Here is a 27,559-nt window from a genome sequence, read left to right as displayed (position 1 = left end):
AAGTGCTGAGATTACAGGTGTTGGCCACCGCGCCCAGCCTATTTTTTAAATTTTTATTTATTTTTTTGAGACAGAGTCTCACTCTGTTGCCCAGGCTAGAGTGCAGTGGCGCAGTCTCGGCTCACTGCAAGCTCCGCCTCCAGAGTTCAAGCGAATCTCCTGCTTCAGCCTCCTGAGTAGCTGGGACTATAGGCGTGAACGGGGGTTTCGCCATGTTGCTTAGGCTGGTCTCAAAGTCCTGACCTCAAGCGATCAGCCCACTTCGGCCTCCCAAAGTGCTGGGACTACAGGCATGAGCCAGCGTGCCAAGCTGAGACCCTGCCTTCTGATTCTCCCCAACAGGGCAGCAATTAGTGCTGTATACAGCTGGTGTCTCCTAAGTGCATGTTCGCTCTCTCGCCTGGGAGTACTTTGGTAATAGTGCTTTACCTGCCTGAACCATACATCTCCCTGCCTTCACTTCTGGCCTCCAGGCCTCTGCCCATCAGTTCCCCCAACCTAGGATGGCCACCCTCCTCTTGCCTCCAGGGTCCCAACCTCACACACTCTTGTCTGGGCTCCTCCAGCCCTAAACCCCCATGGCTGGGCTCCCTACCCCAGACTGGGGTTCCTGAGGGTCCCCCAAAGCAGGGTGAGACCTCATGGAGGACAGAACAGACCTCAACTTGGTCTAAAAATTTTCTCCCAGGCGTGGAGGGGTGAGCTCCCCATCGCTGGAGGCATGCAAGCCCCAGTGAGCATACCTTCCACGTATTCCATGACCATACACAGGTGGCGCCGGGTCTCAAAGGAGCAGAACATGCTGACCACAAAGGGGTTCTCGGCAAAGGTGAGAATGTCACGCTCCACAAAGACCTGCTGGATCTGGTTACGCAGGATCAAGTTCTGTTTGTTGATCTTCTTGATGGCAAAGCGCTGCCGCGTGTCACGGTGCCGCACCAGGTAGACGGCCCTGGGGACAGAGGGCCAGGCTTGCTGGGACCGGAGATCGAGGCCCCAGCAGGCACTACAGCTCAACTTGAGCCCAGATCCCAACCTGCCTGGCCTTTGCCTGTGCTGTGCCCTCTGCCTGGGCCACCCTTTCTCCTTACCTTGTCCCCCTCCCAGAGCAGCCACCTTTGGGTTTAAGCCACCATGGCTGGGGGTCATATAAATGGGCTGCACGTGGCCCTTGTATATTGGCCTCTAGGTTGTATGTTTCTTTATTTTTATTTTATCTTATTTTATGTTTTTTGAGATAGCGCCTCACTCTGTTGCCCAGGCTGGAACAGTCATGAGATCATGGCCCACTATAGTCTTGACCACCCCCCGGGCTCAAATGATCCTCCCACACCAGAGCCTGGCTAATGTTTAAGTTTTTTGTAGAGATGGGGTCTCGCTATGTTGCGGAGGCTAGTCTCAAACTCCTGGCCTCAAGTGACCCTCCCGCCTTGGGCTCCCAAAGTGCTGGGATTATAGGCGAGAGCCACTGGCTGCTTGTGTATTTCTTTCTTTCTTTTCTTTTTCTTTCTTTCTTTCTTTCTTTCTTTCTTTCTTTCTTTCTTTCTTTCTTTCTTTCTTTTTCCTTCCTTCCTTCCTTCCTTCCTTCCTTCCTTCCTTCCTTCCTTCCTTCCTTCCTTCCTTTCTTTCTTTCTTTCCTTTCTTTCCTTTCTTTTTTTGGAGATGGAGTCTGGCTTTGTCGCCCAGGCTGGAGTACAGTGGCACGATCTCTACTCAAGGCAGGCTCCGCCTCCTGGGTTCACGCCCTTCTCCTGCCTCAGCCTCCTGAGTAGCTGGGACTACAGGCGCCTACCACCATGCCTGGCTAATTTTCTGTATTTCTAGTAGAGACAGGGTTTCACCATGTTAGCGAGGATGGTCTCGATCTCCTGACCTTGTGATCTGCCCGCCTTGGCCTCCCAAAGTGCTGGGATTACAGGCGTGAGCCACCACGCCCAGCCTTTTTTTTTTTTTTTTTTTTTTTTTTGAGATGGTCTCACTGTGTCACCCAGGCTGGAGTGCAGTGGGGTGATCTCGGCTCACTGCAACCTCTGCCTCCTGGGTTCAGGTGATCCTCCAACTTCAGCCTCCCAAGTAGCTGGAATTACAGGCATGTGCCATTATGCCCAGCTAATTATTCTATTTTTAGTATTGATGGGGTTTTGCCATGTTGCCCAGGCTGGTCTCGAACTCCTGGCCTCAAGTGATCCTCCTACCTTGGCCTCCCAAAGTGCCTCCACACCCGGTCCAGCTCTTTTAAAAGCCTGCTAGCACCAAGCTCAAAGTTTTACCCATCCATTTGTTTTACACACAGCCCAAATAAGCAAAATGTTAGCCACTGAGAGCCTGTTTGCTTTGCAGACTTGTGAAACTGCACCATCTCTGAGCCATGGATAAGATGAGCTTTGTGGATTTCAAGACCCTAAGCTACTGTTGCCCTGCAGGGAGTCTCTGACCCAGAGATTCAGTGCCCATGCTGTTGAACAACATCACCCAGACACGTAAGTCCCCTCTCTGATCCCCCTCTCCCCGGGGAGTTCCCTTGCCAGCCTCTCCCTCTTGATGGTGACTCCTGGAACCTCAGCCTCTAAAGGGCTTATACTATGAGGGACTTCCCTTGTATGCAAGCCTGCCATTCAAAGCAGCACCTAAGTAAAGCTCACTGTGTGCTACTCCCACTGGGTGGGCATCTATTTCCTTGATCAGCCCCTAAGCCCCTAGAACGCCCTACACCTGGGGCAGGTAAAGGCCTGGCTCGTGGACAGAGCACACATGAGGCTGTAACCTCGCTATGGCGGGTCTCCACTTCCCCCTCCAGGCCTCAGGTGCCCTCTCTGCCCGTTGAAGGGTGAATGTGTGAGCCCTGCTGGGGTGGGAGGGGGATGTAGGGGCTGTCTGGGCCTCAACCATCCCCTCAGACGTCTGTGAAATAGATCTATGCAGGACTCAGGGACTCACCCATAGGCTCCGTTGCTAATGAGTTTGATGGTCTCAAAGTCAGTTTCGCATGGCTTCCTCCGTGACTGGCCGACCAGGGCGCGGCTCTAGGGGATGGGAAGGGCTTAGGGTCCTGCCCCGCTGCAGAGCTGGCCAGACTTTTCCTGCCCCCAAGCCCAAACCACTGGTCCTGGTGCCCGATGCTACCCCCTCCCCTGTCCAAACTTCTCCAACTCAGCTTCTGACTTTCTGTCCTTTTTGCTCACAGCTGTGCCCTCCTCCTGGAAAACTCTTACACATCCTGCAAAACTCACCTTTCTGGTGCCCCTCCAGCACTGCCCCCACCCGACTTCCAAGGCAGGGCAGTCCCACGTGCCATCACCTTGCCTCCAAAGTCACCGATGCTAAGTAGGCTACAAGCAAGACCTCGGCAAACCCAGCCCTTTCTGCGGGTGCCTGGTCCACTCTGGAAAGAACAAGATGAGCGGGGGCCCCCAGCCTCTGCTACTCACCTCCGGGGACTCAGGTGCTGGGGGCTGTTCTTCTTCGAGGTGACTCAGTGGCACCATCTCTGCAAGATGAGGGAGGAGCCTCAGCTGGAGCCTCCCTGCCTCACCCTGCATCACCCAGCAATTTCCTGAGGCCTCTAGAGTTCTCACCCCAGGCTGGGGATGCAGTACCTCCCCTGACCAACTCCCGTGACACTGTCATGAAGCCACACCCGGGAGGCTGGATGAAGCAATGACTTAGGAACCTTCTGGAAGAGCCAGTGGGCTGCCCTGGCTCTTAAGTGCTCAGTCATGATCAAACTCAGGCTCTGAGCCTTGAGCCTGTACACGGGATGTGACACGGGCCCCCTGGACGTCAGCTCCTAACATCTTCCTCAGCTCAGGGTGCAGCCCAGGTGGAGGGTCCAGTATGTTCTTGCCCCAGGCCTTGGCAGAGGGACAGCCCCTAGCGAATGCCTGGCAAACATGGTCCAGCCACAGACCACATGTCTTCTGGCCTTAGGTACACCTGGGTTTGATTCCCTGCTCAGCCTCATCTGCCTGGAGCCTCAGTTTCCCCAGCTTTATTTTTTATTAGTATGATTATTTATTTATTTGAGATGGAGTCTCGCTCTGTCACCCAGTCTGGAGTGCAGTGGTGTGATCTCGGCTCACTGCAACCTCTGCCTCTTGGGTTCAAGTGATTCTCCTGTCTCAGCCTCCCAAGTAGCTGGGATTACAGGCGTGTGCCACCATGCCCAGCTAATTTTTGTATTTTTATTTTTATTTTTTGAGACGCAGTCTCACTCTGTCGCCCAGGGTGGAGTGCAGTGGCACGATCTCGGCTCACTGCAGCCTCCACCACCTGAGTTGAAGAGATTCTCCTGCCTCAGCCTCCCGAGTGGCTGGGATTACAGGCACCTGCCACCACACCCGGCTAATTTTTGTATTTTTAGTAGAGATGGGGTTTCACCATGTTGGCCAGGCTGGTCCTTGAACTCCCGACCTCAGGTGATCCGCCTGCCTCGGCCTCCCAAAGTGCTGGGATTACAGGTATGAGCCACTATGCCCAGCCTAATTTTTGTATTTTTAGTAGAGACAGGTTTCACCATGTTGGCCAGGCTCGTCTCAAACTCCTGACCTCAAGTGATCTGCCCGCCTTGGCCTCCCAAAGTGCTGGGATTATAGGCGTGAGCCACCGCACCCGGCCAAGTATGATTATTTCAGAGACAGGCTCTTGCTCTGTCACCCAGGCTGGAGTGCAGTGGTGCCATCATGGCTCACTGCAGCTTCGGTCTCCTAAACTCAAGCGATCCTCCCACCTCAGCCTCTCGAGTAGGTAGGACTATAGGCATTCACCGCCACATCTGGCTAATTTTTAAAAACACTTTTTGTAGAGATGGGGTCTTGCTATGTCGCCCAGGCTGGAGTGCAGTGGTGCGATCATAGCTCACTGCAGCCTCAAACCCCTGGGCTCAAGCAATCTTCCCACTTCAGCCCCGCAAGTAGCTAAGACTACAGGCATGTGCCATCATGCCTGGCTAATTGTTTTTTTATTTTTATTTATTTATTTATTTTTTAATTTATTTTTTTTCTTTCCTTTGAGACGGAGTCTCGCTCTGTCGCCCAGGCTGGAGTGCAGTGGTGCGATCTTGGCTCACTGCAGGCTCCGCCCCCCGGGTTCACGCCATTCTCCTGTCTCAGCCTCCCGCGTAGCTGGGACTACAGGTGCCCGCCACCTCGCCTGGCTAATTTTTTTGTATTTCTAGTAGAGACGGGGTTTCACCGTGTTAGCCAGGATGGTCTCGATCTCCTGACCTCGTGATCCGCCCACCTCGGCCTCCTAAAGTGCTGGGATTACAGGCATGAGCCACTGCACCCAGGGATTGTTTTTTTAATAGAGACGAAATCTCACTATGTTGCCCAAGCTGATCTCAAACTCCTGGCTTCAAGTGATCCTCCTGCCTTGGCCTCCCAAAATGCTGGGATTACAAGTGTGAGCTACCATGCTGGGCCTCCCCAGCTTTAAATGGGGACAGTGGCAGGTCAGTCCCACTCCAGGTATGGTCCAACCTTAGGGTCTATGCCTATGCTGCCTGTTTCACTCTTCCCTTTGGATCTGCAACCTGGTCACCTCCTGCCCTCCAGGCCTCAGTTTGAACACTGCCTCCTCCCAGAGCCTCCCCTGGCTACTGCTGGACCAGGCTAGGTCCAAGTTCAATGCTCTAGCTTTCAGTTCCTCTTATCCTGGCTATTTGTGGAAATTTTTTTTTCTCTTTTTGAGACAGGGTCTGGCTTTGTCACCCAGGCTGGAGGACAGTGGTGTGATCATAGCTCACTGCAGTCTCAACCTGCCAAGCTCAAGCGATCTTCCCACCTTAGCCTCCTGAGTAGCTGGGACTACAGGCGCGCACTACTACAGCCAGCTACATCTTTTTTTTTTTTGAAATGTAGGCTCACTCTTTCGCCCAGGCTACAGTGCAGTGGCATGATCTCGGCTCACTGCAACCTCTGCCTCCTGAGTTCAAGCGATTCTCCTGCCTCAGCCTCCCAAGTAGCTGGGATCTACAGGCACCTGCCACCACACCCGGCTAATATTTGTTTTTAGTAGAGATGCAGTTTCCCCATATTGGCCAGGCTAGTCTTGAATTCCTGACCTCAAGTGATCCGCCCGCCTCAGTCTCACAAAGTGCTGGGATTATGGGATTATAGGCGTGAGCCACTGCACCTGGCTGGCTGTGGGAGTTGTTTTTTTTTTTTTTTTTTTTTTGAGACAGAGTCTCGCCCTGTTGCCCAGGCTGGAATGCAGTGGCGTGATCTCGGCTCACTGCAACCTCCGCCTCCAGGGTTCAAATGATTCTCCTTCCTCAGCCTCCCCAGTAGCTGGGATTACAGGCACATGCTACCACACCCCGCTAATTTTTGTATCTTTAGTAGAGATGGGGTTTCACCATGTTGTCCTGGCTGGTCTTGAACTCCTGACTTTGTGATCCACCCACCTCAGCCTCCCAAAAGTGCTGGGATTACAGGCGTGAGCCACCACACCCGGCCAGCTGTGGGAGTTTTTGACTGTCTTCTTACCTATGGGTTGTCCTGTTTGACTCCAAGTCCACTTTCTGGGCCACAGTAAGGCCACAGAAATTGGTAAAGCCATTTGTGAATTTGCAGGACAAAGGGAAGGCCACTGCTAATACTGGTCCCCAGGCTTCCTGGCCATCTTAACGTGGCCTTTGAGGACACTGAGGCCCCTGGGCCCCAAAAGATCAGAGGGTCTCAGCATAATTCCCGCAGGTGACCTAAGAGCAAGGCCACAGAGAGACAAAGAACAGTGTGGTGGTTCTGGAATCAGATGGGCCTGAGTTTGAATCCTGGCTTCATCTGACCTTTCTTTCTTTTTTTGTTTTTTTTTGAGACAGGGTCTCGCTCTGTTGCCCAGGTTGGAGTGCAGTGGCACAATCTCAGCTCACTGCAACCACACTTAGCTAATTTTTGTATTTTTAGTAGAGAGGGGGGTTTCACCATGTTGGCCAGGCTGGTCTCAAACTCCTGGCCTCAAGTGATCTGCCCGCCACAGCTTCCCAAAGTGCTGGTATTAAAGGTGTGAGCCACCGTGACTGGCCTCCATCCGGCCTTTCCCAGCCTTGGTTTCCCCTTCCCATCCCGGCTTACCCTCCAGGGGGTCCTTGGCCAGGCCCAGCTGCCCAATGATGTATTGTGGAAGGTCAGTCTTAATGCCTTGGCCCTCCCGCGCATGGCCCTCAGCCGCCTCCAGCAGGTGGTAAAACTCCTCAGGATCAAACTCCTAGGGGCACAGGAGGGCTGGTCACCTGGGGCTTGGTTCCACCTGCAGGCCTCTGCGCATGCTGTTCCCTCTGCCTGGAGCACCCTTCCCAGCTCACCCCCTGGGTCTCCGCTCCTGCTCCCTCCTCAGGGAAGCCCACGCTAGCCCAACAGCACCCTGTGTTCCTCTCAAAGCCCTACACGATGGGAACTGTCACCTGTATCTTGGCAGGACTGTTGTGGTCCCAATCTCAGTTCTGCCCGGACCCCAAGCTGGCCGTAGAAAAAGAAACTTACCAGACACTCCAGCAGCCGAGCTGGCCGTGAGATGATGATCAGCAGTTTCCGGACAAGCTGGACGATGAAGCTGACCTCCTCACTGTCCGAGCGCTCATGGGCCTGGGGGAGGTGGGTCGTGGCATCACCCACAGGTCCTCAGCACCGTCTGGCCCGGGGACCCCCCTCACTCCACGTCCCACTGCATGCAAAACCTCAACATGCGAAAAACCACGCACATCCTGTAGAAGCCGCTCCAGCTTCTCCTGCATCTCTAGGAAGTAGCGGGAGGTGACGAGGTTCTCGCCAGACTTGGCCAGGCAGTCTCGGGCCAGCTCGACGATCTGGTGGTGGATGAAGCCCAAGACGCCATCAGCCAGCGCCAGCCGGGCGCCAGGCGCATAGGCCGTCAGGAACTCCTGCAGACGGCCCTCCATCTGTGCTGTGGCCTGGGTGGGGCAAGACGGGGTGACCTGGTCAGAGGGTGGGGCTGAAGCGACACGCGCAGAAGGGGGCAGGAGAGGCATGGTTGGGGAGAGAGGAGATGGGGCAATAGGACGATCGGGTGGGAGAGCTGGCACAGGAGGAACGACATCTTTCAATGGAAGGTGAAGGAAAGACAGAAATGAACAGACTGGCAAAGGGGACATAGCCAGGAAGACAGAGTTCCATGGAGGGACAGCAATGTGGAAAGCAGTGCAGGGGCTGGTCCAGCCGCCAGGCGCTGCCCACCTTGGGGAACCTCTCCCGGTACACATGATTCATCATGACAATCTCATTGTCGAAGGTCCCCGTTGCACGGCCCGGGCTGAAAGGAAGACAGCTGGCTTGTGATATGGGACCTGAGACCAACCCCAGGGGAGGATGTTGGGGGCTCTGAGCCAGGGTTGAGGGACAAGAATCAGAGGCTAGGCTCAGGCAGGGTCAGGGCTGGTGTGGAGGAGGAGCCACAACTTGGGCCTCCACGCCATCCCAGGGAGGGGCCGGGGCTGGGGCCAGAGGTCGAGGCCCACCTGAGACTGCGAGAGCGGGGGCGGAGGCGGGGTGACCGGCCGCCTTCCTCGTCAAGCACATTCTCTGAGCTGCGGAAGTGCTTGGACAGGAAGTGCAGCTCGTCCGGTGTCGGCTGGAAGGGAAGCTGGTGGAGACGTTCCCGGGAGGATGAGCTTGACTGGTAGAGAGTGATGGGGATTAGAGCCATGAGTTCACCGTCAGTGCTGTGGCCAGGACCCCAGCACCACCCCTCAAGGCCCAGGCTGCCTGCTGGCCATCAGAAGGTAACATTCTTTCTCCTGCCTAGCTCCTATGCATCCTTCAAAACCCTAGCTCTGATGCCCTCTCCTCCAGGAAGTCCTCCCTGCCTGTACCCCTGGGCAGCCCCAAGTCCCCCTCTGGTGAGGCCCTGACCCCATAGACTGAGGATATCTGTATCTCCCCAACCGGGGACTATTTTGGGGCCAAGGCTGGGTCCTCTCAGGGGACCCCGCATTTCCCAGAATGGGGCGTGCATGGAGGAAGTAGCTAGTATGTTTGCTGACTGCACAACTATCCAACACCTTGAAAAAAAACACACAAAGATGTGTCCCCCCTCGAACCCAGCATCTGCCTGTCAACCTGCCAAGGTGGGGCTATGGGTACCGAGAGGGTGGAGCTGGGTGTGTTGGTTCCATAGCCGGAAGATGGGAGAGACGCGAGGGACCATCTTCTGCCGTCTGCCCTGGAGAGGGGAACAAGAACAGATGGAAGGAAGGCCTGGCCCCTGTGGTTTGTGGGGACTAAGAACAGACACTGTGGCCAGCATATTCTGGCTCTGTTATAGGAAGGATCTCCTGAAAATAACCAAGAACAGAGACACAGGCTGACCAAGTCCACTGCATGCTCTCTCTCTTCAGGTACCTCTTCCAGGAAGCCCCCACGTGACTCCAGCTGCCACTGTGTCCCGTCAAAGCTTCAACCTCTGAGCTGCAGCTTCTGGGGCACACATTGCCCACCCCCCACCGAACGGAGGACTCTCCAGGGGCTCAGGGCCAGCCGCCCATTTGCAACCATGCCCTCAGCCCGCAGCACAGAGCATACACACAGCAGGTGCTTAATGAATGTTGTTGTATGAATAAATAAATGAAATGCAAGCGTCTGGCACATGACAGGTGCTCAATCAGCTCTTGTTAAGTGAATGAATAAATGATTTCTTTAGTGAGTTAATGATTCTTAGGGCTATATCCCCCCACGACCCCCCACCCCCTGGGCTGGTTGAAATTACCTGTCCGTGCGTGGGATGTGGCTGCAAGATGGCATGCATTTGCCAGGGATGGGAGCCAGAGGGGGAGACCACCACCAGATGGGCCAGGGGAGGGGAAAAGGTGAATGAAATGAATGAGGAGCCAGGTCTAGCCACCGAGCACGTGCCCCTGCCCAACCCCTGCCCGTGGTGCCCACGCTGTCTCCCAAAGCCGGCAATCACTCACCTCCGGGCAAAGGGGAAATTGAGGGCAGAGGCAGCCGAGAAATTCCGAGGACTATCCAAGGGGCTGCTGCCTGCTGAGGAGGAGGCGGGGAAACTGAGTCAGCGGGGCAGAGGCAGGACACAGCACCCGCTGGCTGCTCCCACACTCACCCGTTGGGACCGACAATGGCGACAGGGGCCGGGAGAGGGTCGGGGAGGGCGTTCCTACCACCAAGCTCTTGCGGTTCCCGCTGCGGCAGCTGTTGGGGGAAAAGGGGACAGGGTAGGTGGCTGCCCAGGGCCCCACGCTAAGCCGCCTGCCCAGCCTAAATCACACGCGCGCAGCCCGTTCTGGAGAAGGATGGGATGTTGGACATGGCCACTCCCACTCTGCCCCCAGCTGGGTTCCCCCATGGCCCTTAGCCAGGTCTTCAAGGCCCAGGAGGGAGTCACCCCTCGACTAACATTCCTTATTATTGACACTACTGCTGGCCAGACATGGTGGCTCACGCCAGTAACCTCAGTGCTTTGGGAGGCCAAGGTGGGAGGATCCTCTAAAGCCAGGAGTTCAAGACCAGCCTGGGCAACATAGCGAGACCCCGTCTCTACACAGAATTTAAAAATTAGCTGGGTGTGGTGGTGCACGCCTGTAGTCCCAGCTACTCAGGAGGCTGAGGCAAGAGGATCGCTTGAGCCTCAGGAGGTCAAGGCTGCAGTGAGCCATGATCGTGCCACAGCACTCCAGCCTAGGTGACAGAACAAGGCCCTCTCTCTTAAAAAAACAAAAACAAGGCTGGGCACAGTGGCTCATCCCTGTAATCCCAGCACTTTGGGAGGCCAAGGCATGCAGATCACCTGAGGTCAGGAGTTTGAGACCATCTTGGTAAACATGGTGAAACTCGTCTCTACTAAAAACATAAAAATTAGGCCGGGCATGGTGACTCATGCCTGTAACCCCAGTACTTTGGGAGGCCGAGGTGGGTAGATCACCTGAGATCAGGGGTTTGAGACCAGCCTGACCAACACGGAGGAACCCTTTCTCTACTAAAAATACAAAATTAGCTGGGCGTGGTGATGCATGCCTGTAATCCCAGCTACTTGGGAGGCTGAGGCAGGAGAATCGTTTGAACCCAGGAGGTGGAGGTTGTGGTGAGCCAAGATCGTGCCATTACACTACAGCCTGGTCAACAAGAGCGAAACTCCGTCTCGAAAAAACAAAACAAAACAGGCCGGGCGCAGTGGCTCAAGCCTGTAATCCCAGCACTTTGGGAGGCCGAGGCGGGCGGATCACAAGGTCAGGAGATCGAGACCATCCTGGCTAACACGGTGAAACCCCGTCTCTACTAAAAAAATACAAAAAATTAGCCAGGCGCGGTGGCAGGTGCCTGTAGTCCCAGCTACTCGGGAGGCTGAGGCAGGAGAATGGCGTGAACCCGGGAGGTGGAGCTTGCAGTGAGCCGAGATCGCGCCACTGCACTCCAGCCTGGGGGAGAGAGCAAGACTCCGTCTCAAAAAAAAAAAACAAAACAAAACAAAACAAAACAAAACAAAACAAAAAACCCAAAAATTAGCCAGGCGTGGTAGTGCACGCTTATAATCCCAGCTACTCAGGAGGCTGGGGCAGAGAATGGCTTGAACCCAGGAGGCGGAGGTTGCGGTGGACTGAGATAGCGCCATTGCATTCCAGCCTGGGCGACACGAGTGAAACTTCGTCTCAAAAACAATAACAAAAACAAACACAAACTATTGGCAGTGTTGTTATTAACAGCAATGGCATGAAGTGCTTCTAGCCTGATGGTAGATACTACATATGGCCAGGAGCCCCTGGCCCAGCTTTTCAGGGTTCTGTGTCACAGTCCCACCCCCACACCTTTCCCTGTACCATGGCTACTGCCAGCAGCACCAGCAAATCAGGTGGACCAAACACACCCTGGAGCCCAGATATGGGCTGAGACACACCGTTCTATACATCCCTCCTGAAGTCCCTGCTCCCATCTCTTGAAAACCCTCCTTCTTCCCAAGATGCCCCTAAAATGCCAATGCGACCCAACTAGAAACCCTAAATGCAACCTCTTTCACAGTCCTGCCTGTTCTGCTGAACTTTTGCCCACACGTTTTCCTCTTTCCATCCCAGTTCCCTTCTGGCCACCAGATCCCTGGCCCAGGTCTCTCACACCCTGCCTGGCCTCTTCTCCCACCTGGGCCCTGGCCTCAGCCCACACCTTGACAGAAGGAAATTGGGAGCGACACCGTCCCCCGCCCCACCAGAGCAGTTGCCCAGCAACAGCTCTGCTCCACAAGAGCATCAGCCCACACACCCCAAGCCGCCAACGCAGCTCAGTGGCGGGAGAACATTGCAGGGAGGGAGAGATGAAGTCTCGGGGCCTCCGAGGTGCAGAAATGGGGTCCCAGGCAGAATGCTCGGAGCAGGTCAATCCATGGGAGAACAAGCGTACGATCATCAAAGGACACAGGTGACAAGGTGGGCAGGGAGAGGAGGCCCAGCCTGTCTACGTCTCCATGTGTGGCTGCCCCTTGAGCCTCAGTTTCCTCATCTCTACCTTGAAGGATGAAACCTACCATATCCAGTGCTCAGCTTTGGGCCGGACTCAGGTACGTACACTGTTGTCTTTGCCTAGACAATGCTCACAGGGCCTGGCTCACGCTGGGAGAGCAGGCAATGCCTCCTGAGTGAATTACATCCCCAACATGTGCCAATCCCAACAAGCCCCAGAGTTGGGAATGAGCAGCTGAGCCCATTTCCCAGACTGGGAAACTGAAGCCACAGATGTCAACAGTCACAGTGATTGTCTCCCAGCCTGAGCTGCAGAAGCAAAAGTGAAACCCGCAGGTTTCTGCAAAACTTCCTGCCAACCCCTCAATGCATGCTCACCTGGCTGTCTCCACATCCTCTCCCAGCCCCTCACCTGGTTCCTCGCCCCCACACTGCACCACCAGCACCCTCCCTCCCCAATCCTGCTGTATCACTTGCTGCTTCCAAAAGCATTTGGGAAAAACACTTGGTTGCCCTCCCTCCTGTTCTTGGGCGAGGTCTTCTTGAAAACACGGCCAAATGTGAGGCCTCAAAGGAGAACTAAGCATCATCTGTTCACTTCCCAAGCATCTATGCAGGGCCGACTGTTTGTTCAACTCTTCCTGGAGGAGATCCAGGACCTCCAGAAGTTGCCATTTGAGAACCATCCTCTCTTGGTACCCAGGACACAACAGAGAGAATGTGGCAGAAAGCAGGGGCCTGAAGCCAGCCTCCTGCACCTCATCCCTCTGGCACACATATTCCCCCTCCAATGCTCCCCACGATCTTGGAGGGAAGTTTAAGCCCTGGACTCAGCATTCAAGGTCTTTCGGTAGCTGGTCCCACCGCCCAGACTTTGCCCCAGTCCAGCATCAATGAGAAACCCAAGCACAGAGAGGTTAAGGAGCTACTTGAGGTCACACAGCCTGGTAGTGGCTGAGTCGAAATTTGAACCCAGGTCCGGTAGAATCCACAGCCCTCACTTATCCTCTCTGCTTTTCAAAAGGGGAAATTGAGACACCAAGAGCAGTGAGGCTTTGGCGGGGGTTAACCCCAACTATCTGGACTCCTGACACCCCACCCAAATGCCAGCCTCGTGCAGTAAATATTTGCTTCTGAGCCAACATTTCTGCTGAACTGGCCCCCAGGGACAGAGCAGCCTCAGTTTTTCCAAGAAGTTCCTCCCTGGTTCTGCCCAGCCCCGGACACCCGGGTTCAAATCCTAGCTCAGTCTCAACTCACTCCTGTCTGTCACCACCCCAGCTGCGACGCTGGCGTACAGACACCCCAGTCCAGGGAACGAGGGGCGAAAGGAGGGTGCCAGGGACCCCAGGGGACACCTCGATCCACAGGCGTCCTCCCCCCTTCCCACTGCTGCCACAGAAAGACGCTCGCCGTGGTCCGCGCCACGAGGCCAGGACACACTTCTGGCAACTCCTGTTTGCTCGGCTGGCCGCCGAGCCTTCGCCGGCGCCGTGCCCCCTACCTCTTGGAGCGCTGCAGCAGTGCGCCTTTTGCCAGGCGGCTGCGATGGCCCGGAGCCGCCACCGCCGTCCAGTAGCTGGGGTCGGACATGCTGCTTCCCTTTGTGCCGCCGCCGCCGCCCGAGGCCGGGAAGGCGCGGGGGCGCAGCCGGCGGCGGCGGGGCGCGAACCTCGGCGGCGGGATCGGCCCCAGGAGCCCCGCGGAGCCGGACAGGGACGGGGGCGCACGGGGCTGCGGGGAAAGGGGGGCGGCGAGAAGGAAGCGCGCGCCCCCGAGCGCGGCCGGGAACTCCGCCCAGGCGAGTGCGGGGGCGGGGCCGTCGGGGGCGGGGCCTGCCGGGAGGCGGAGCGAGCGACGCGGAAGCCAGGCCGGCGGACCCGCGTGCCGGCGAGTGGGCGGGGCGCTGCCATGGCCGCGGGCGGAGAGGCGGAGCGTTGCTAGGGCCGCGGGCGGCTGAGGCAGGGCGTTGCTACGACCGCCGGCGGCGGGGGCGGGGCGTTGGCAGCACCTTAACCTCGAGCCAGGGGCAGGCATTTTGGCTCCTTTCTGCTAAAATGTAAATCTAATCGCTCCCTCCCTCTTTTTCCCCTCTCCCAGAGCACTGACCCTTTCTCAGTGCGGCACCCAAGACCCACCCCAGCGTCCTGGCCCGGCTCATGCTACCACGCCCACTCTGGCCCCACTGCTTGGAATCTAGCCTGGCAAGACTGCGTCCTCTCCTCTGAAAAACCCGCTTTCCTGTCTGTCCGGCTCTGTCTTCCCCAGGTTGGGGGCTCCTTAGGGTCCTAGCAGCTCCCAGAACCGGACTGGCATAGAGGGTGTGTTTGGCAAATTGAGTCGGGGCGTGCTCTGCCTGTGTGTGGCGGGAAAGGCCATCAGCCCTGCCTCAGTTAGGAATCAGCCACCTGATTGAACTCCAGCCTCAGTCTCCTCAACTGTGAAATTGGAGGAAAACTGGACTGACATGAGGATTACACAAATCAGATGTAAGGGGGCACTTCCAAGGGCACCTGGTATATGTTCCATATCTCTATATAATTTATCTCTATAAACGATAGCATCAGGCTAACCTCCAGACCTCTGTTTCCCCATGCATAACATCCCACATACTGAAAACAGAATAAAATCTGAGACAGAGCCTGGAACAGGGCTGAGGGTACAATATGTGTTCACTATGGAAGCCACTATGGAAGCAGAAGTGTCTCCCACCGTAGAGACTGAATTAATGCTTTCTCCTGTCATGACAGCCCAGGCAAGTCAGGGGCAGTGTCATCATGAGGGATGCCCCTTCCTGGGCCCCAGGACACTTTGCGACCCAGTCCAGGCCCAATGCTGGAGCCCAGGCTTCATATCTAAAGAGACAATTTTTTTTTTTTTTTTGAGCCAGAGTTTCGCTGTCGTTGCCCAGGCTGGAGTGCAATGGCGCAATCTCAGCTTACTGCAGCCTCCGCCTCCCGGGTTCAAGCGATTCTCCTGCCTCAGCCTCCAAGTAACTGGGATTACAGGCGTGAACCACCACACCCAAACTCCATCAGGCTTTCCCCAGCCTTGGTTTAAAACCAGCCGGGCGTGGTGGCGGGCGCCTGTAGTCCCAGCTACTCCGGAGGCTGAGGCAGGAGAATGGGGTGAACCTGGGAGGCGGAGCTTGCAATGAGCCGAGATCGCGCCAGATCTCGGCGACAGAGCAAGACTCCATCACAAAACGAAACGAAACAAAACAAAACAAAAACACCCAGCCTGGGCGAGGCCAAGTGTGGTGGAGTGCAGTGGCACCATCTCGGCTCACTGCAACCCCTGCCTCCTGGGTTCACGCGATTCTCCTGTCTCAGCCTCCCGAGTAGCTGGGATTACAGGTGTTGCACCACCACGCCCAGCTAATTTTTTGTATTTTTAGTAGAGATGGAGTTTCACCATGTTGGCCAGGCTGGTCTCAAACTCCTGACCTCAGGTGATCCGCCCGCCTCGGCCTCCCAAAGTGCCAGGATTACAGGCGTGAGCCACCGTGCCCAGCCAACAGGAAACAATTCAATGAGCAAGATAATTTCGACTGGGCGTGGTGGCTCACGCCTGTAATCCCAGCACTTTGGGAGGCTGAAGCAGGCGGATCACCTGACGTCAGGAGTTTGAGACCAGCCTGGCCAACATGGTGAAACCCAGTCTCTACTAAAAAAAATACAAAATTGGCCGGGCGCGGTGGCTCACGCTTGTAATCCCAGCACGTTGGGAGGCCGAGGCGGGCGGATCACGAGGTCAGGAGATCGAGACCACGGTGAAACCCCGTCTCTACTAAAAATACAAAAAAATTAGCCGGGCGTGGTGGCGGGCGCCTGTAGTCCCAGCTACTTGGAGAGGCTGAGGCAGGAGAATGGCGTGAACCCGGGAGGCGGAGCTTGCAGTGAGCCGAGATTGCGCCACTGCACTCCAGCCTGGGCGACAGAGCGAGACTCCGTCTCAAAAAAAAAAAAAAAAAAAAAAATACAAAATTAGCTGGGCGTGGTGGCGCGTCCCTATAATCCCAACTACTTGGGAGGCTGAGGCAGGAGAATCGCTTGAACCCAGGAGGCGGAGATTGCAGTGAGCTGAGATAGCACCATTGCACTCCATCCTGGGCAACAACAGCGAAACTCTGTCTCAAAAAAAATAATAATAATAAAAATAATAAATAAATAAAAATACAAAAGAAATAGCTGGGCATGGTGGTGCATGCCTGTATTCCCAGCTGCTCAGGAGGCTGAGGCAGGAGAATCACTTGCACCCGGGAGGTGGAGGTTGCAGTGGGCCGAGATCGCACCAATGCACTCCAGCCTGGGTGACAGAGCGAGACTCCGTCTCAAAAAAAAAAAAAAAAAAGATAATTTCAAATACCAAGGCTGAGAAGGGAAGAGAAAGGCGAGAACACTGCAAGGGGCGACTTTAGCCAGGAGGCCTCTCAGAGGAGGTAATGCTGCAGCCAGCTAGAAATGGAGGAGGAAGGAGCTGGCTATGCAGAAAGTGTGTCCCGGGCAAAGGGCACAGCTCTCTGAGGCAGCACTGAGGGCAAAATGCCAGCGGGGCTGACCACATAAGCCTTGTGGGCTGCAGGGAGGAGTGCAATTTTATTGTAGGAGCAATGGGGAGTCATAGAGAGTGCCTGAGCAGAGAAGGGGTATGATCTAGACTATGTTTGTAAACCCCCTTATGTCTGCTACGGGGAGCAGACTGTTGGGGGACAGGAATGAAGGTAGCAGGAGGCCAGTAAGGGGCTGGGACGGTGTCTGGGAGGGGAATATTGAAGCTATGGAAAAAAGTGGGTGGATTTGGGACTTGTTTTGAGACTAGGGGAGATGGTGGTTTTGAGACCACCAGAGATGGTGATGAGTATGGGAGTGGTCACCTATGATCCCCAGGTATGCAGCCCAAGCCTCATGCGGAGTACAGATTCTCTTGAGTCTGGGGACCCAAGTGGGGATGGGGCCACAGTCTCCACTTGCTGTCACTACGTGCTGAGCCATCCCACATGCACGGGGACACACTTTTGCATACACTTGGTAAAGGCGCTGCCCCCTCTTCCCCAGCCACAGCTACACCCAGTAACACCTACACACCCCCTATTACGTACACCCACTGCCCTGACATCTGTAGCAGGGAGAGAACCTTCTCCCATGCTCATTTGTCCTTAGTTTCCCTCTCTGCAAAACAGGGCTGCAGCTGACAATCCAGAGGGCCTGCTGCCACGGTGAAGGCCTTCCATGAAAGGCTGGCTGAGCCACTGATCTCTGGTGTCAGCCCACTGCTCCCCAGATCATGCCCTTCCCCTGCTCACAAACCCTCCATGGCTCCCTATTGCTCTTACAGCAAAACAAAACTGCATTCCTGGGTGAATCCCTCTCCCAGAGGTCACATCCTAGCCGTGTCCCTGACAAACTCTGTGACATTGGCATTTGACTCTCCCTGACTGTGCTGTGACTGTAAATGCCCAAGTCTCAGGTAGATATACAGACACCCCCATTCAACAGCCCCTTTTTAGTGGGACTACCCCAGCGCTTCCCACCTGCCCATATATCTGTGCCCCTCCCAGCACCACACTGTATGGCTCCTAGTGCCCTAGGTAGAAAATCCACATTCTTCCTGCCCTTGGGATTTGAGGCTCCAGAAGGAATGTGTCTCTGACGATGCTGTTGCTGCCTGGAACAGCCACTTTGTCTATGAGCGCCCAACTCATGGCCTTCTTCAACACCACTCCCAACCCCCAATGCCATCACCACCACAAGGACAGCCCTCCCAGATACTGCCCATTCATCTAAGCCACATGCATTAACTGAGCACCTGCTGTATACACCCTGGGCCTGCCCTGCGGCTACGATATGACCAGGACAGACAAGGTCTGGTCCCGGAGAGGTTGTCAAACCTCTGGGTGAGAAAAATAACTGGATAAGCACACAAGACAATGTGGAAATTAAATCTCTGGGGTTGGCTGGGTGCTGTGGCTCATGCCTATAATCCCAACATTTTGGGAGGCTGAGATGGGCAGATCGCTTGAACTCAGGAGTTCGAGACCAGCCTGGCTAACATGGTGAAACTCTGTCTCTACTAAAAATACAAAATTAGCCAGGCATGATGGCGCATGCCTGTAATCCCAGCTACTTGGGAGGCTGAGGCAGGAGAATCACTTGAACCTAGGAGGCAAAGGTTGCAGTGAGCCGAGATATTGCACTACTGTACTCCAGCCTGGGTAACAGAGCAAGACTGTCTTAAAAAAAAAAAAAAAAAAAAGAAAAGAAAAAGAAAATCCCTGGGGTCTGGATGTGGAAATGGACAGGTATAATGCATATTATACCCCATGTTTGTGGGGCCTGGAAGGAGGGGGTGGTTGGGGAAGGCTTCCTATTTGAGGCTGAGGCCTTGATGAGGATGTGATAGAAGAAGAAAGGAGGGAATGGAGCTCTGGGCAGTGGGGACAGCAAGTGCAAAGGCCCTGAGGCTGGACCAGCCTGCATTCTGGAGGATCAGCCGTGTGGCTGGAGCCAAGTGAGCGACGGGGAGATGGATAGAATGGAAGCAGGGAAGTTGCAAGTCCAGGCACAATGGCTCATGCCAGTAATTCCAGCACTGTGGAAGGCCAAGGCGGGTGGATCACCTGAGGTCAGGAGTTCAAGACCAGCCTGGTCAACATGGTGAAACCCTGTCTCTACTAAAAATATAAAGATTAGGCCAGGCGCAGTGGCTCACGCTTTTAATTCCAGCACTGTGGGAGGCCATGGCGGGTAGATCACCTGAAGTCAGGAGTTTGAGACCAGCCTGGCCAACATGGTGAAACCCCATCTCTACTAAAAATACAAAAAATTAGCTGGGAGTGGTGGCAGATGCCTGTAATCCCAGCTACTCACGGGGCTGAGGCAGGAAAATCATTTGAATCCAGGAGGCGGAGGTTGCAGTGAGCCAAGATCGTGCCACTTCACTGCAGCCTGTGCAACAAGAGGAAAACTCCATCTCAAACAAACAAAAAAAAACACCCAAATGTTAGCCAGGTGTAGTGGTGCATGCCTGTAATCCCAGCTACTCGGGAGGCTGAGGCAGGAGACTCATTTGAACCCAGGAGGCGGAGGTGGCAGTGAGCAGAGATCACACCACTGCACCCTAGCCTGGGCAACAAAGCGAGACTGTCTCAAAAAAAAAAAAAAAAAAGGAGGCAGAGGAGTTGTAGAGGCTGGACTCTTTTGGGACAATTATGAGCTTATTCCTAGGATGCTTGGAACATGGCAGGCAGGGACCCATTCCCCTGCCAGGCCCAAGGCAATGTGGCTCTGCTGCCCCCTTGTGGCCTTTCTCAGCCCCAGATACTTCCTCCCTCCCCTCCCAGTTAAAACTGGTCAAATCCGCTCAGCGGCCTCCAACACAAGGGTCCTCCCTTCATCATGTCCTCACCTGGGGTGGAAGCCAAGGATTTAGACAGAGTCAGATCTGGCCCGAAACCTTCCTAGGATGCTCCTGATAACACATTCTGAGGTCCTATGCCCCCGTTTTCTTCACAAAATGGGGGTGATGGCAGTCTCTGATTCCCACTGGATGCCTCGACTTGGTCCTGGATGTTGACCTAGCCACCTCCTTCTCTCTGGCCACCTCCATTCCTGGCCCCAGCAGAACTTTCTCCCCACAAGGCAGCCACAGAGGCTTAAAAAAAATCTCTGGCGGGGCACAGTGGCTCATGCCCATAATCCTAGCACTTTGGGAAGCCAAGGCGGGTGGATCACCTGAGGTCAGGAGTTCAAGACCAGCCTGGCCAACATAGTGAAACCCCACCTCTACTAAAAATACAAACATTAGGCCAGGCTCAGTAGTTAATGCCAGTAATGCCAGCATTTTGAGAGGCCAAGGCGGGAGAATCACTTGAGGTCAGGAGTTCGAGACCAACCTAGCCAACATGGTGAAACCCCATCTTTACTGAAAATACAAAAATTAGCCGGGAGTGTTGGCATGTGCCTGTAATCCCAGCTACTTGGGAGGCTGAGGCAGGAGAATCACTTGAACCTAGGAGGCGGAGGTTGCAGTGAGCAGAGATGGCACCACTGGACTCCAGCCTGGGCAACAGAGCAAGATCCCTTCTCAGACAAACAAACAAAAAATTAGCCGGGCGTGGTGGCACACCTGTAGTCTCAGCTACTCGGAGCCTGAAGCAGGAGAATCACTTGAACCCGGGAGGCAGAGGTTGCAGTGAGCCGAGATCATGCCACTGCAGGGCCGGGCGCGGTGGCTCACGCTTGTAATCCCAGCACTTTGGGAGGCTGAGGCGGGCGGATCACGAGGTCAGGAGATCGAGACCACGGTGAAACCCCGTCTCTACTAAAAATACAAAAAAAATTAGCCGGGCGTGGTGGCGGGCGCCTGTAGTCCCAGCTACTCGGAGAGGCTGAGGCAGGAGAATGGCGTGAACCCGGGAGGCGGAGCTTGCAGTGAGCCGAGATCGCGCCACTGCACTCCAGCCTGGGTGAGAGAGCGAGACTCCGTCTCAAAAAAAAAAAAAAAAAAAAAAAAAAAAAAGATCATGCCACTGCAGTCCAACCTGGGCGACAAAGTGAGACTCTGTCTCAAAAAACAAAAACAAAAAACCCACCACCTCAGTCCTGCCACAGGACCTTTGCATATGCAGTACCCACTGCTGGTGCCAATCTTCCTTTAGCTGTGCCCAGGCCTTGGCTCAAATATCACCTCCCCAAGAGGTCCCTGTCTGAATACATCTTGTTTATCCATTCATTTTATCACTGAATTCTCCAAGCTGACTGAGAAGCCATTGATGGAGGGACTATGCTTTCTTTATAGCAATGCCTTTAGCACCGGATCTCAGTAGGTGTCTCATAAGTGCTTGGTGCCTGAATGAAGGTACCTCCCTGTTACCCAACACCCAAATGTGGGCTCCATATTGTTCTCTCTTCTCCCCATTAAAGGTCTGTGGATGGCCTGGCGTGTGGCTTATGCCTGTAATCCCAGCACTTGGGGAGGCTGAGGCAGGCAGATCACTTGAGGTCAGGGGTTTGCGACCAGCCCGGCCAACATGGTGAAACCCCATCTCTACTAAAATACAAAAATTAGCTGGATGTGGTGACAGGTGCCTATAGTCCCTGCTACTTGGGAGGCTACAACAGGAGAATTGTTTGAACCCGGGAGGTGGAGGTTGCAGTAAGCTGAGATTGCACCACTGCACTCCAGCCTAGGGGACAGAATAAGACTCTGCCTCAAAAAAAAAAAAAAAAAAAAAGTCTGTGGAAAGATTTAAGCAGCTCATTCATACTAAAGTGTAAATGGTTGATGGGCCACATAACTCTAATAGACACCATTGACCTCACATTGGTCCCTCCCTAAACTTTTGCCCAAACCATGAGAGGAACTCACAAAACTCCCTCCTGTCCTGAAACCTGGCCAGTCACAGTCAACCAACTGGCCAGTAGAACCCTCAACAGACCTGGTAGCAAAGCTGTCCCTGATGCTTGGCCCCCAGGGGATGGACTGAATCAGGAAAACTGGCATCTCCTCTCTGAGCCTCAGTTTTCTTAACTGGGAAGTAGGGATGAGGAAGGGGTTAGAGAGCTCTCAGTCACCCTGGTTCTTTTCTCCCGGCGCCACTTCGGTTAAGCTCAATGCACAGGGCTCTCGTTGGTGGCCTCTCAGCCTTGGGTGTGCGTGTGTGTTTAGAGGGAGGAGCTTTCTCCCTGAGGTCACCACCCAGGAGTCCAGGCCGATTCAGCAGGGAGTGCCCTGAGCAGCTTGGGAATCCAGCACCTGTCTTGGGGAAGTCCTTGGGCAACAGCTTAAGTTATTCCCTTTCCTTGGCCACCTGTCAGATGCTGGCCTGGCTGAAAATGGAATTTTCCCATTAAGCCCCTAGAACGGATCGCAGTGCCATTATGTGGATGGGTAAACTGAGGCCCAGAGAGGTGATGTCACCAACCTACAGTATCTTGAGGAGAGTGATGAGTCTGGCGGGTTTCCAAGGCTCTGGAGTGCCAGGGCGGATGTCTGCGCCCCGCCCACACGCGCTGTCACTTACCTCCAGGGGTGCAGGCCCAAGGAGGGGCTACAGGGGCTGCAGGGGCTGCTGGGACCCAGCAGGGACGGGCTCTGGCTGCTCGGAGACAGACTGCAAAGAAAGAGGCCGGGGACGGTGAACCTGGCGGCCGCCCCTTCGTGTGGCCGAATCCGGATCTCCGGATGGCGGCTGCGGTTCCCTCAGGGAGTAGGGGCCCAAGACCGGGGATTCTGGGTTCAGCTCAGGACATGAGGGCGGGGCCAGACCGATGGCCCGGGAGGGCTCCCCGGAGGCGGCGGTGCGTTTCTGGGCGACACGAACAGAGACGTGGGGGGAGGGTAGTTGTCATCCTGTCCTCCCTGCATCCCCCCACACCCCCGCCCTGCCCAACACTCACTCGAGGGTCAGCGCCGGGATGTGCAGCTTGTCCCTGCGGGACTTCATGCCGAGGCAGAGGCCGCCTCTGTGCGGCCGGGTACCGACGCCCCCTTGGTGGCCCCCGGAAGCCCTGACCGTGGCGCGATCGGACCGACGGACGGACACACGGACGCAGGGACAGACGCCTGGCTGGTGCGGCGGACTAGACGCGGGGGCTGGGCCGCTGGGGGCCGGGCTGGCTCCGCCTCGGGGCGGGGCTCGCAGCTCCGCACCTGCGCGCAGGCCCGGCCCGGCAGCGAGGGTCGCGCAGCGGGAGAGGGGAGCCGCGGGTGCCGCCCTGTCTGCCGCAGGGACGCCGAGGCCGCCTGGTCGGGAGCCCCCGAGCTGCGTCCCGGAAGGGAAGGGCGGTCACTGGCTCCGCGGTCGGCGCGATTGCTCCACGGCCTGACCCCGCCTCTCCCCGCCCTGGCCCGGCCTCAGCCCTCGCCCCGGCCCTGGGGCTCTCTGGGAGCCGGGATCTGAGCGCAGTCCGCCCCAACTCCCCAACCCCGCATCCCGGCCAGCTGCTCAGCACTGAGGTCCAACCCGCTCGGGTCTCCGCATCCCCGCGCACACTAGAGGCTCTGACCACACCTCCAGTCCCTGGCTTCCAGCTGTTTTCTCTGCCAGGAAGGTCGCCCCCCACACCCATATACGATCCCAACCCCACCAGCCCCTCCTCCGCCAAGCTGTCCCTACACCCCCACCAGCACCAGGCGCCGCCAGCCCTGTCCTCCCTCCCTCTCAGCGCAAACCCCACGGTCTGGGGGTGTCTGTGTCTCACTCTGGCCCTCTTGAGGCCCCGGTGGACCCAGTGGGGCACAGGGAAGGTGGCAGGGAGTGGACATCCCTTGTGGAGTCTTTGGCTCTGTCCTGCCCCAAGGTCCAGGACTTTGCCCTCGGCAGTCCTCGTTGATTCACGGTCCAACACTCTGCCCACAGCTTGGGCCAAGGCTGGAAACAGTGCCGGCTCTCGGGGCAATGTCCAAGTCCCCAGCAACCCCCAACCACTGGGGCCTTCAAGCACCTCCCCACCAACTGTATCATCCCCACTGGAACAGGAGCAAATGGCCTGGGCTTGGGGGCCACTCTTTTTTTTTTTTTTTTTTTTGAGACGGAGTCCCACTGTCGCCCAGGCTGGAGTGCAGTGGCGCAATCTCAGCTCACTGCAAGCTCCGCCTCCCGGGTTCACGCCATTCTCCTGCCTCAGCCTCTCCGAGTATCTGGGACTACAGGCGCCCACCAACACGCCCGGCTAATTTTTTTGTAGTTTTAGTAGAGACGAGGTTTCACCGTGGTCTCGATCTTCTGACCTCGTGATCCGCCCGCCTCGGCCTCCCAAAGTGCTGGGATTACAAGCGTGAGCCACCGCGCCCGGCCGCTTGGGGGCCACTCTGACCCCATTCCCGGGACCTCCTCCTTCTCCTTCCTTCCACCTCATCTCCACTCACTCCACTCAGCTATCCTTGTCTTTTTTTTTTTTTTTTTTTTTTTTTTGAGACAGAGTCTCGCTCTGTCGCCCAGGCTGGAGTGCAGTGGCGCGATCTCGGCTCACTGCAAGCTCCGCCTCCCGGGTTCACGCCATTCTCCTGCCTCAGCCTCTCCGAGTAGCTGGGACTACAGGCGCCCGCCACCACGCCCGGCTAATTTTTTTGTATTTTTAGTAGAGACGGAGTTTCACCGTGGTCTCGATCTCCTGACCTCGTGATCCGCCCGCCTCGGCCTCCCAAAGTGCTGGGATTACAAGCGTGAGCCACCGCGCCCGGCCTAGCTATCCTTGTCTTCATGCTGTTCTTCTAATGCCAAGCGTGCTGGCACCCCAGAAACTTTGCCCACGCTGTTCCTGCTGCCTGGAATGCCATTCTCCCCAGACTTCCCCGCTGCCAGCTCTTCCTCTTCTTCCAGATCTAAGCTCAAAGGTCACTTCTTCCAAGAGGCCCCAGATCTTCAGGATAAAGCCACCCCCAGCGCCTCTGTCTCTCTCTGGTTAATCTCTCTCCTGCATACAAAACTTCAACCATTGCTCTGAGATTGAATTGTCTGTATACCCTCTGCCTTCAGCAGGTCCCAGTGTACAGTAGGTGCTCAAAAAAAATGTTCATTGAGTGATTCCCACCCCCAACTCAGGCCAAAGCAGCTCCCAAAGATGGGGTGTCCACACTCACACACTTCCATACCACTAGCTCAAGGTAAACCCCTCCCCACCCCGGCCTTTGGTTTCTTTCATCTGTAAATGAATGAAGGCATTGAACAATAATGTTCTCTAAGCTTTGGGGATAAAAAATGGTAACCTAGACTGGGCATGGTGGCTCATGCCTGTAATCCCAGCACTTTGGGAGGTTGAGGCAGGCAGATCGCTTGAGTCCAGGAGTTTGAGACCAGCCTGGGCAACATAGTGAGACCCTGTCTCTACTAAACATACAAGTCAGGTGTGGAGGCTCACATCTGTAGTCCCAGCTACTCTGGAGGCCGAGGCGGGAGACTCTCTTGAACCTGGGAGGCAGTGGTTGCAGTGAGCCAAGACGACACTACTGCACTCTACTACCTGGGTGACAGAGAGACACCCCATCTCAAAAACAAAACAAAACAAAGAAACCCAAGCTACAGGAACAATGATGTGACCCCGAGAGAGATGATTTTTTTCTTTTCTTTTTTTTTTTTTTAGACGGAGTCTCGCTCTGTTGCCCAGGTTGAAATCCGGTGGTGGGAGCTCGGTTCACTGCAACTTCCACCTCACTTCAAGCGAATCTCCTGCCTCAGCCTCCTGAGTACCTGGGATTACAAGTGTGCACCACCACGCCTGGCTAATTTTTTTGTATTTTTAGTAGAGATGGGGTTTCACGATGTTGGCCAGGCAGGTCTCGAACTTCTGGCCTCAAGTGATCCGCCTGCCTCAGCCTTCCAAAGTGCTGGGATTACAGGCGGGAGCCACCGTGCCCAGCTGAGAGATGATTTTCTGCTGGTGTTCCCCAAAAGGAAGTCAGCTCCCCATCATGGGAGGCATTCAAGCCAGTTCTAATACACTTCAGTTGAAATTCAACATCTGGACTCTGGATTCCAGACGAGTTTCTCTCCTTCCCAGCTGAGTGCGCTTAGCTGGTGATGAAACCCCTTTGCACCTCAGCTTCCTCATTTGCAAACTGGCGTGGCCTCCCATGTTTGCCGCGAGAGGCCAGGTGCTTGTGAAGCACTTTGCAAACACGAGGGCGAGAATGAACATGAGATGTGTTGCTGTAATTATTAAATACATTCACGATTCAGTGGCTGTTGCTGAAATATCCACTTCCAAGACCACCAGGGCCCACACAGCCCGCCAGCCCCAGGTGAACTCACCCACGTCCTCGGCGTGGCAGGCTCAGCTCCTTCTGCAATGAGACAGAAATGGGGATCATTCTCAGAGAAACTAGCCCTCAGAACCCCTGGCCGTTGATGCACCCCCACAATCCCCAATCCCCTGCCCCAACCAATGCATCTTTCCCGCTCACTCTACACACTGGGCTCAGCCCTGCCTCAAGGCCTTTGTGCTATCTGTGTCCTCTCTCAGAACAACCTTCCCTCCCTTCCGGCCCTAATTAACTGCAGCTCATACTCTAGGTCTGAACTCAACATCCCTTCTTCCTGGAGGCCCTCCAGATTCACAATCTAATTCCCCACCCAGCTCCTACCATACCTGCATTAAAAAATATTTTAGGCTGGGCATGGTGGCTCACACCTGTGATCTCAGTACTTTGGGAGGCCAAAGCAGGAGGGTTGTTTGAGCCTAGAAGTTTAAGCCAGACTGGGCAACATAGCAAGATTCCATCTCTACAAAACTTTTTTAAAAAATTAGCCAGACTAGGCTGGGTGCGGTGGCTCACGCCTGTAATTCTGGCGCTTTGGGAGGCCAAGGCGGACGGATCACTTGAGTTCAGGAGTTTGAAACTAACCTGGGCAACATAGTGAAACCCCGTCTCTACAAAAAAAAAAAAAAAAAAAAAAAATTTAGCTGGGCATGGCGGCTCAAGCCTGTACTCCTAGCTACTTGGGGGGCTGAGGTGGGAGGATTGCTTGAGCCCTGTCTCAAAAAAAAAAAGGCCAGGCCAGTCAGACGCAGTGGCTCACACCTGTAATCCCAGAGCTTTGGGAGGCCGAGGTGGGCGGATCACCTGAGGTCGGGAGTTCAAGACCAGCCTGGCCAACATGGTGAAACCCCATCTCTACTAAAAATACAAAATTAGCCAGGCGTGGTGGTGGGTGCCTGTAATCCCAGCTACTTGGGAGACTGAGGCAGGAGAATTGCTTGAACCCAGGAGGCAGAGGTTGCAGTGAGCCGAGATTGCACCATTGCACTCCAGCCTGGGCAACAAGAGCGAAACTCCATCTCAAAAATAAATAAATAAATAAATAAATAAGAAGGGCCGAGTGCAGTGGCTTATGCCTGTAATCCCAGTACTTTGGGAGGCCAAGGCAGGCAGATCACGAGGTCAAGAGATCGAGACTATCCTGGCCAACGTGGTGAAACCCTGTCTCTACTAAAAATACAAAAATTAGCTGGGCGTAGTGTCGCATGTCTGTAGTCCCAGCTACATGGGAGGATCGCTTGAACCTGGGAGGCCGAGGTTGCAGTGAGCTGAGATGGTGCCATTGCACTCTAGCCTGGCAACAACGCGAGATTCCGTCTCAAAAAAGAAAAAAAAAATTAGCCAGGTATGGTGTTGCATGCCTGTAATCCCAGCTACTCA

General features: G+C 55.2%; 1 protein-coding gene across 33 annotated transcripts in view; it reads right to left on the bottom strand.

Moving 5' to 3' along the window:
• MAST3 (microtubule associated serine/threonine kinase 3) overlaps nucleotides 1-27,559 on the bottom strand; it is a 56,552-nt gene that overhangs the window by 20,548 nt on the left and 8,445 nt on the right. For 4 of the 33 annotated variants that reach the window (XM_055239546.2, XM_055239550.2, XM_055239555.2 and 1 more), the window contains exons 2-14: nucleotides 26,172-26,203; nucleotides 10,075-10,163; nucleotides 9,926-9,995; nucleotides 9,721-9,741; nucleotides 9,099-9,177; nucleotides 8,474-8,631; nucleotides 8,193-8,268; nucleotides 7,700-7,909; nucleotides 7,482-7,583; nucleotides 7,074-7,206; nucleotides 3,429-3,487; nucleotides 2,938-3,023; nucleotides 744-952 (exon numbers count right to left, since the gene is read on the bottom strand). In XM_055239546.2, the coding sequence (XP_055095521.1) occupies nucleotides 744-952; nucleotides 2,938-3,023; nucleotides 3,429-3,487; nucleotides 7,074-7,206; nucleotides 7,482-7,583; nucleotides 7,700-7,909; nucleotides 8,193-8,268; nucleotides 8,474-8,631; nucleotides 9,099-9,177; nucleotides 9,721-9,741; nucleotides 9,926-9,995; nucleotides 10,075-10,163; nucleotides 26,172-26,203 (1,324 nt within the window). Of the gene's footprint in view, nucleotides 1-743; nucleotides 953-2,937; nucleotides 3,024-3,428; nucleotides 3,488-7,073; nucleotides 7,207-7,481; nucleotides 7,584-7,699; nucleotides 7,910-8,192; nucleotides 8,269-8,473; nucleotides 8,632-9,098; nucleotides 9,178-9,720; nucleotides 9,742-9,925; nucleotides 9,999-10,074; nucleotides 10,164-13,922; nucleotides 14,235-22,442; nucleotides 22,533-22,818; nucleotides 23,181-26,171; nucleotides 26,204-27,559 lie in introns of those variants that run through there. The other 29 variants (XM_055239545.2, XM_055239554.2, XM_063616142.1 and 26 more) reach the window with 20 other exon arrangements.

Source organism: Symphalangus syndactylus, chromosome 13 (assembly GCF_028878055.3).
Source record: "Symphalangus syndactylus isolate Jambi chromosome 13, NHGRI_mSymSyn1-v2.1_pri, whole genome shotgun sequence".
NCBI lineage: Eukaryota > Metazoa > Chordata > Mammalia > Primates > Hylobatidae > Symphalangus > Symphalangus syndactylus.
This window is presented reverse-complemented; position numbering and strand designations above follow the sequence as displayed.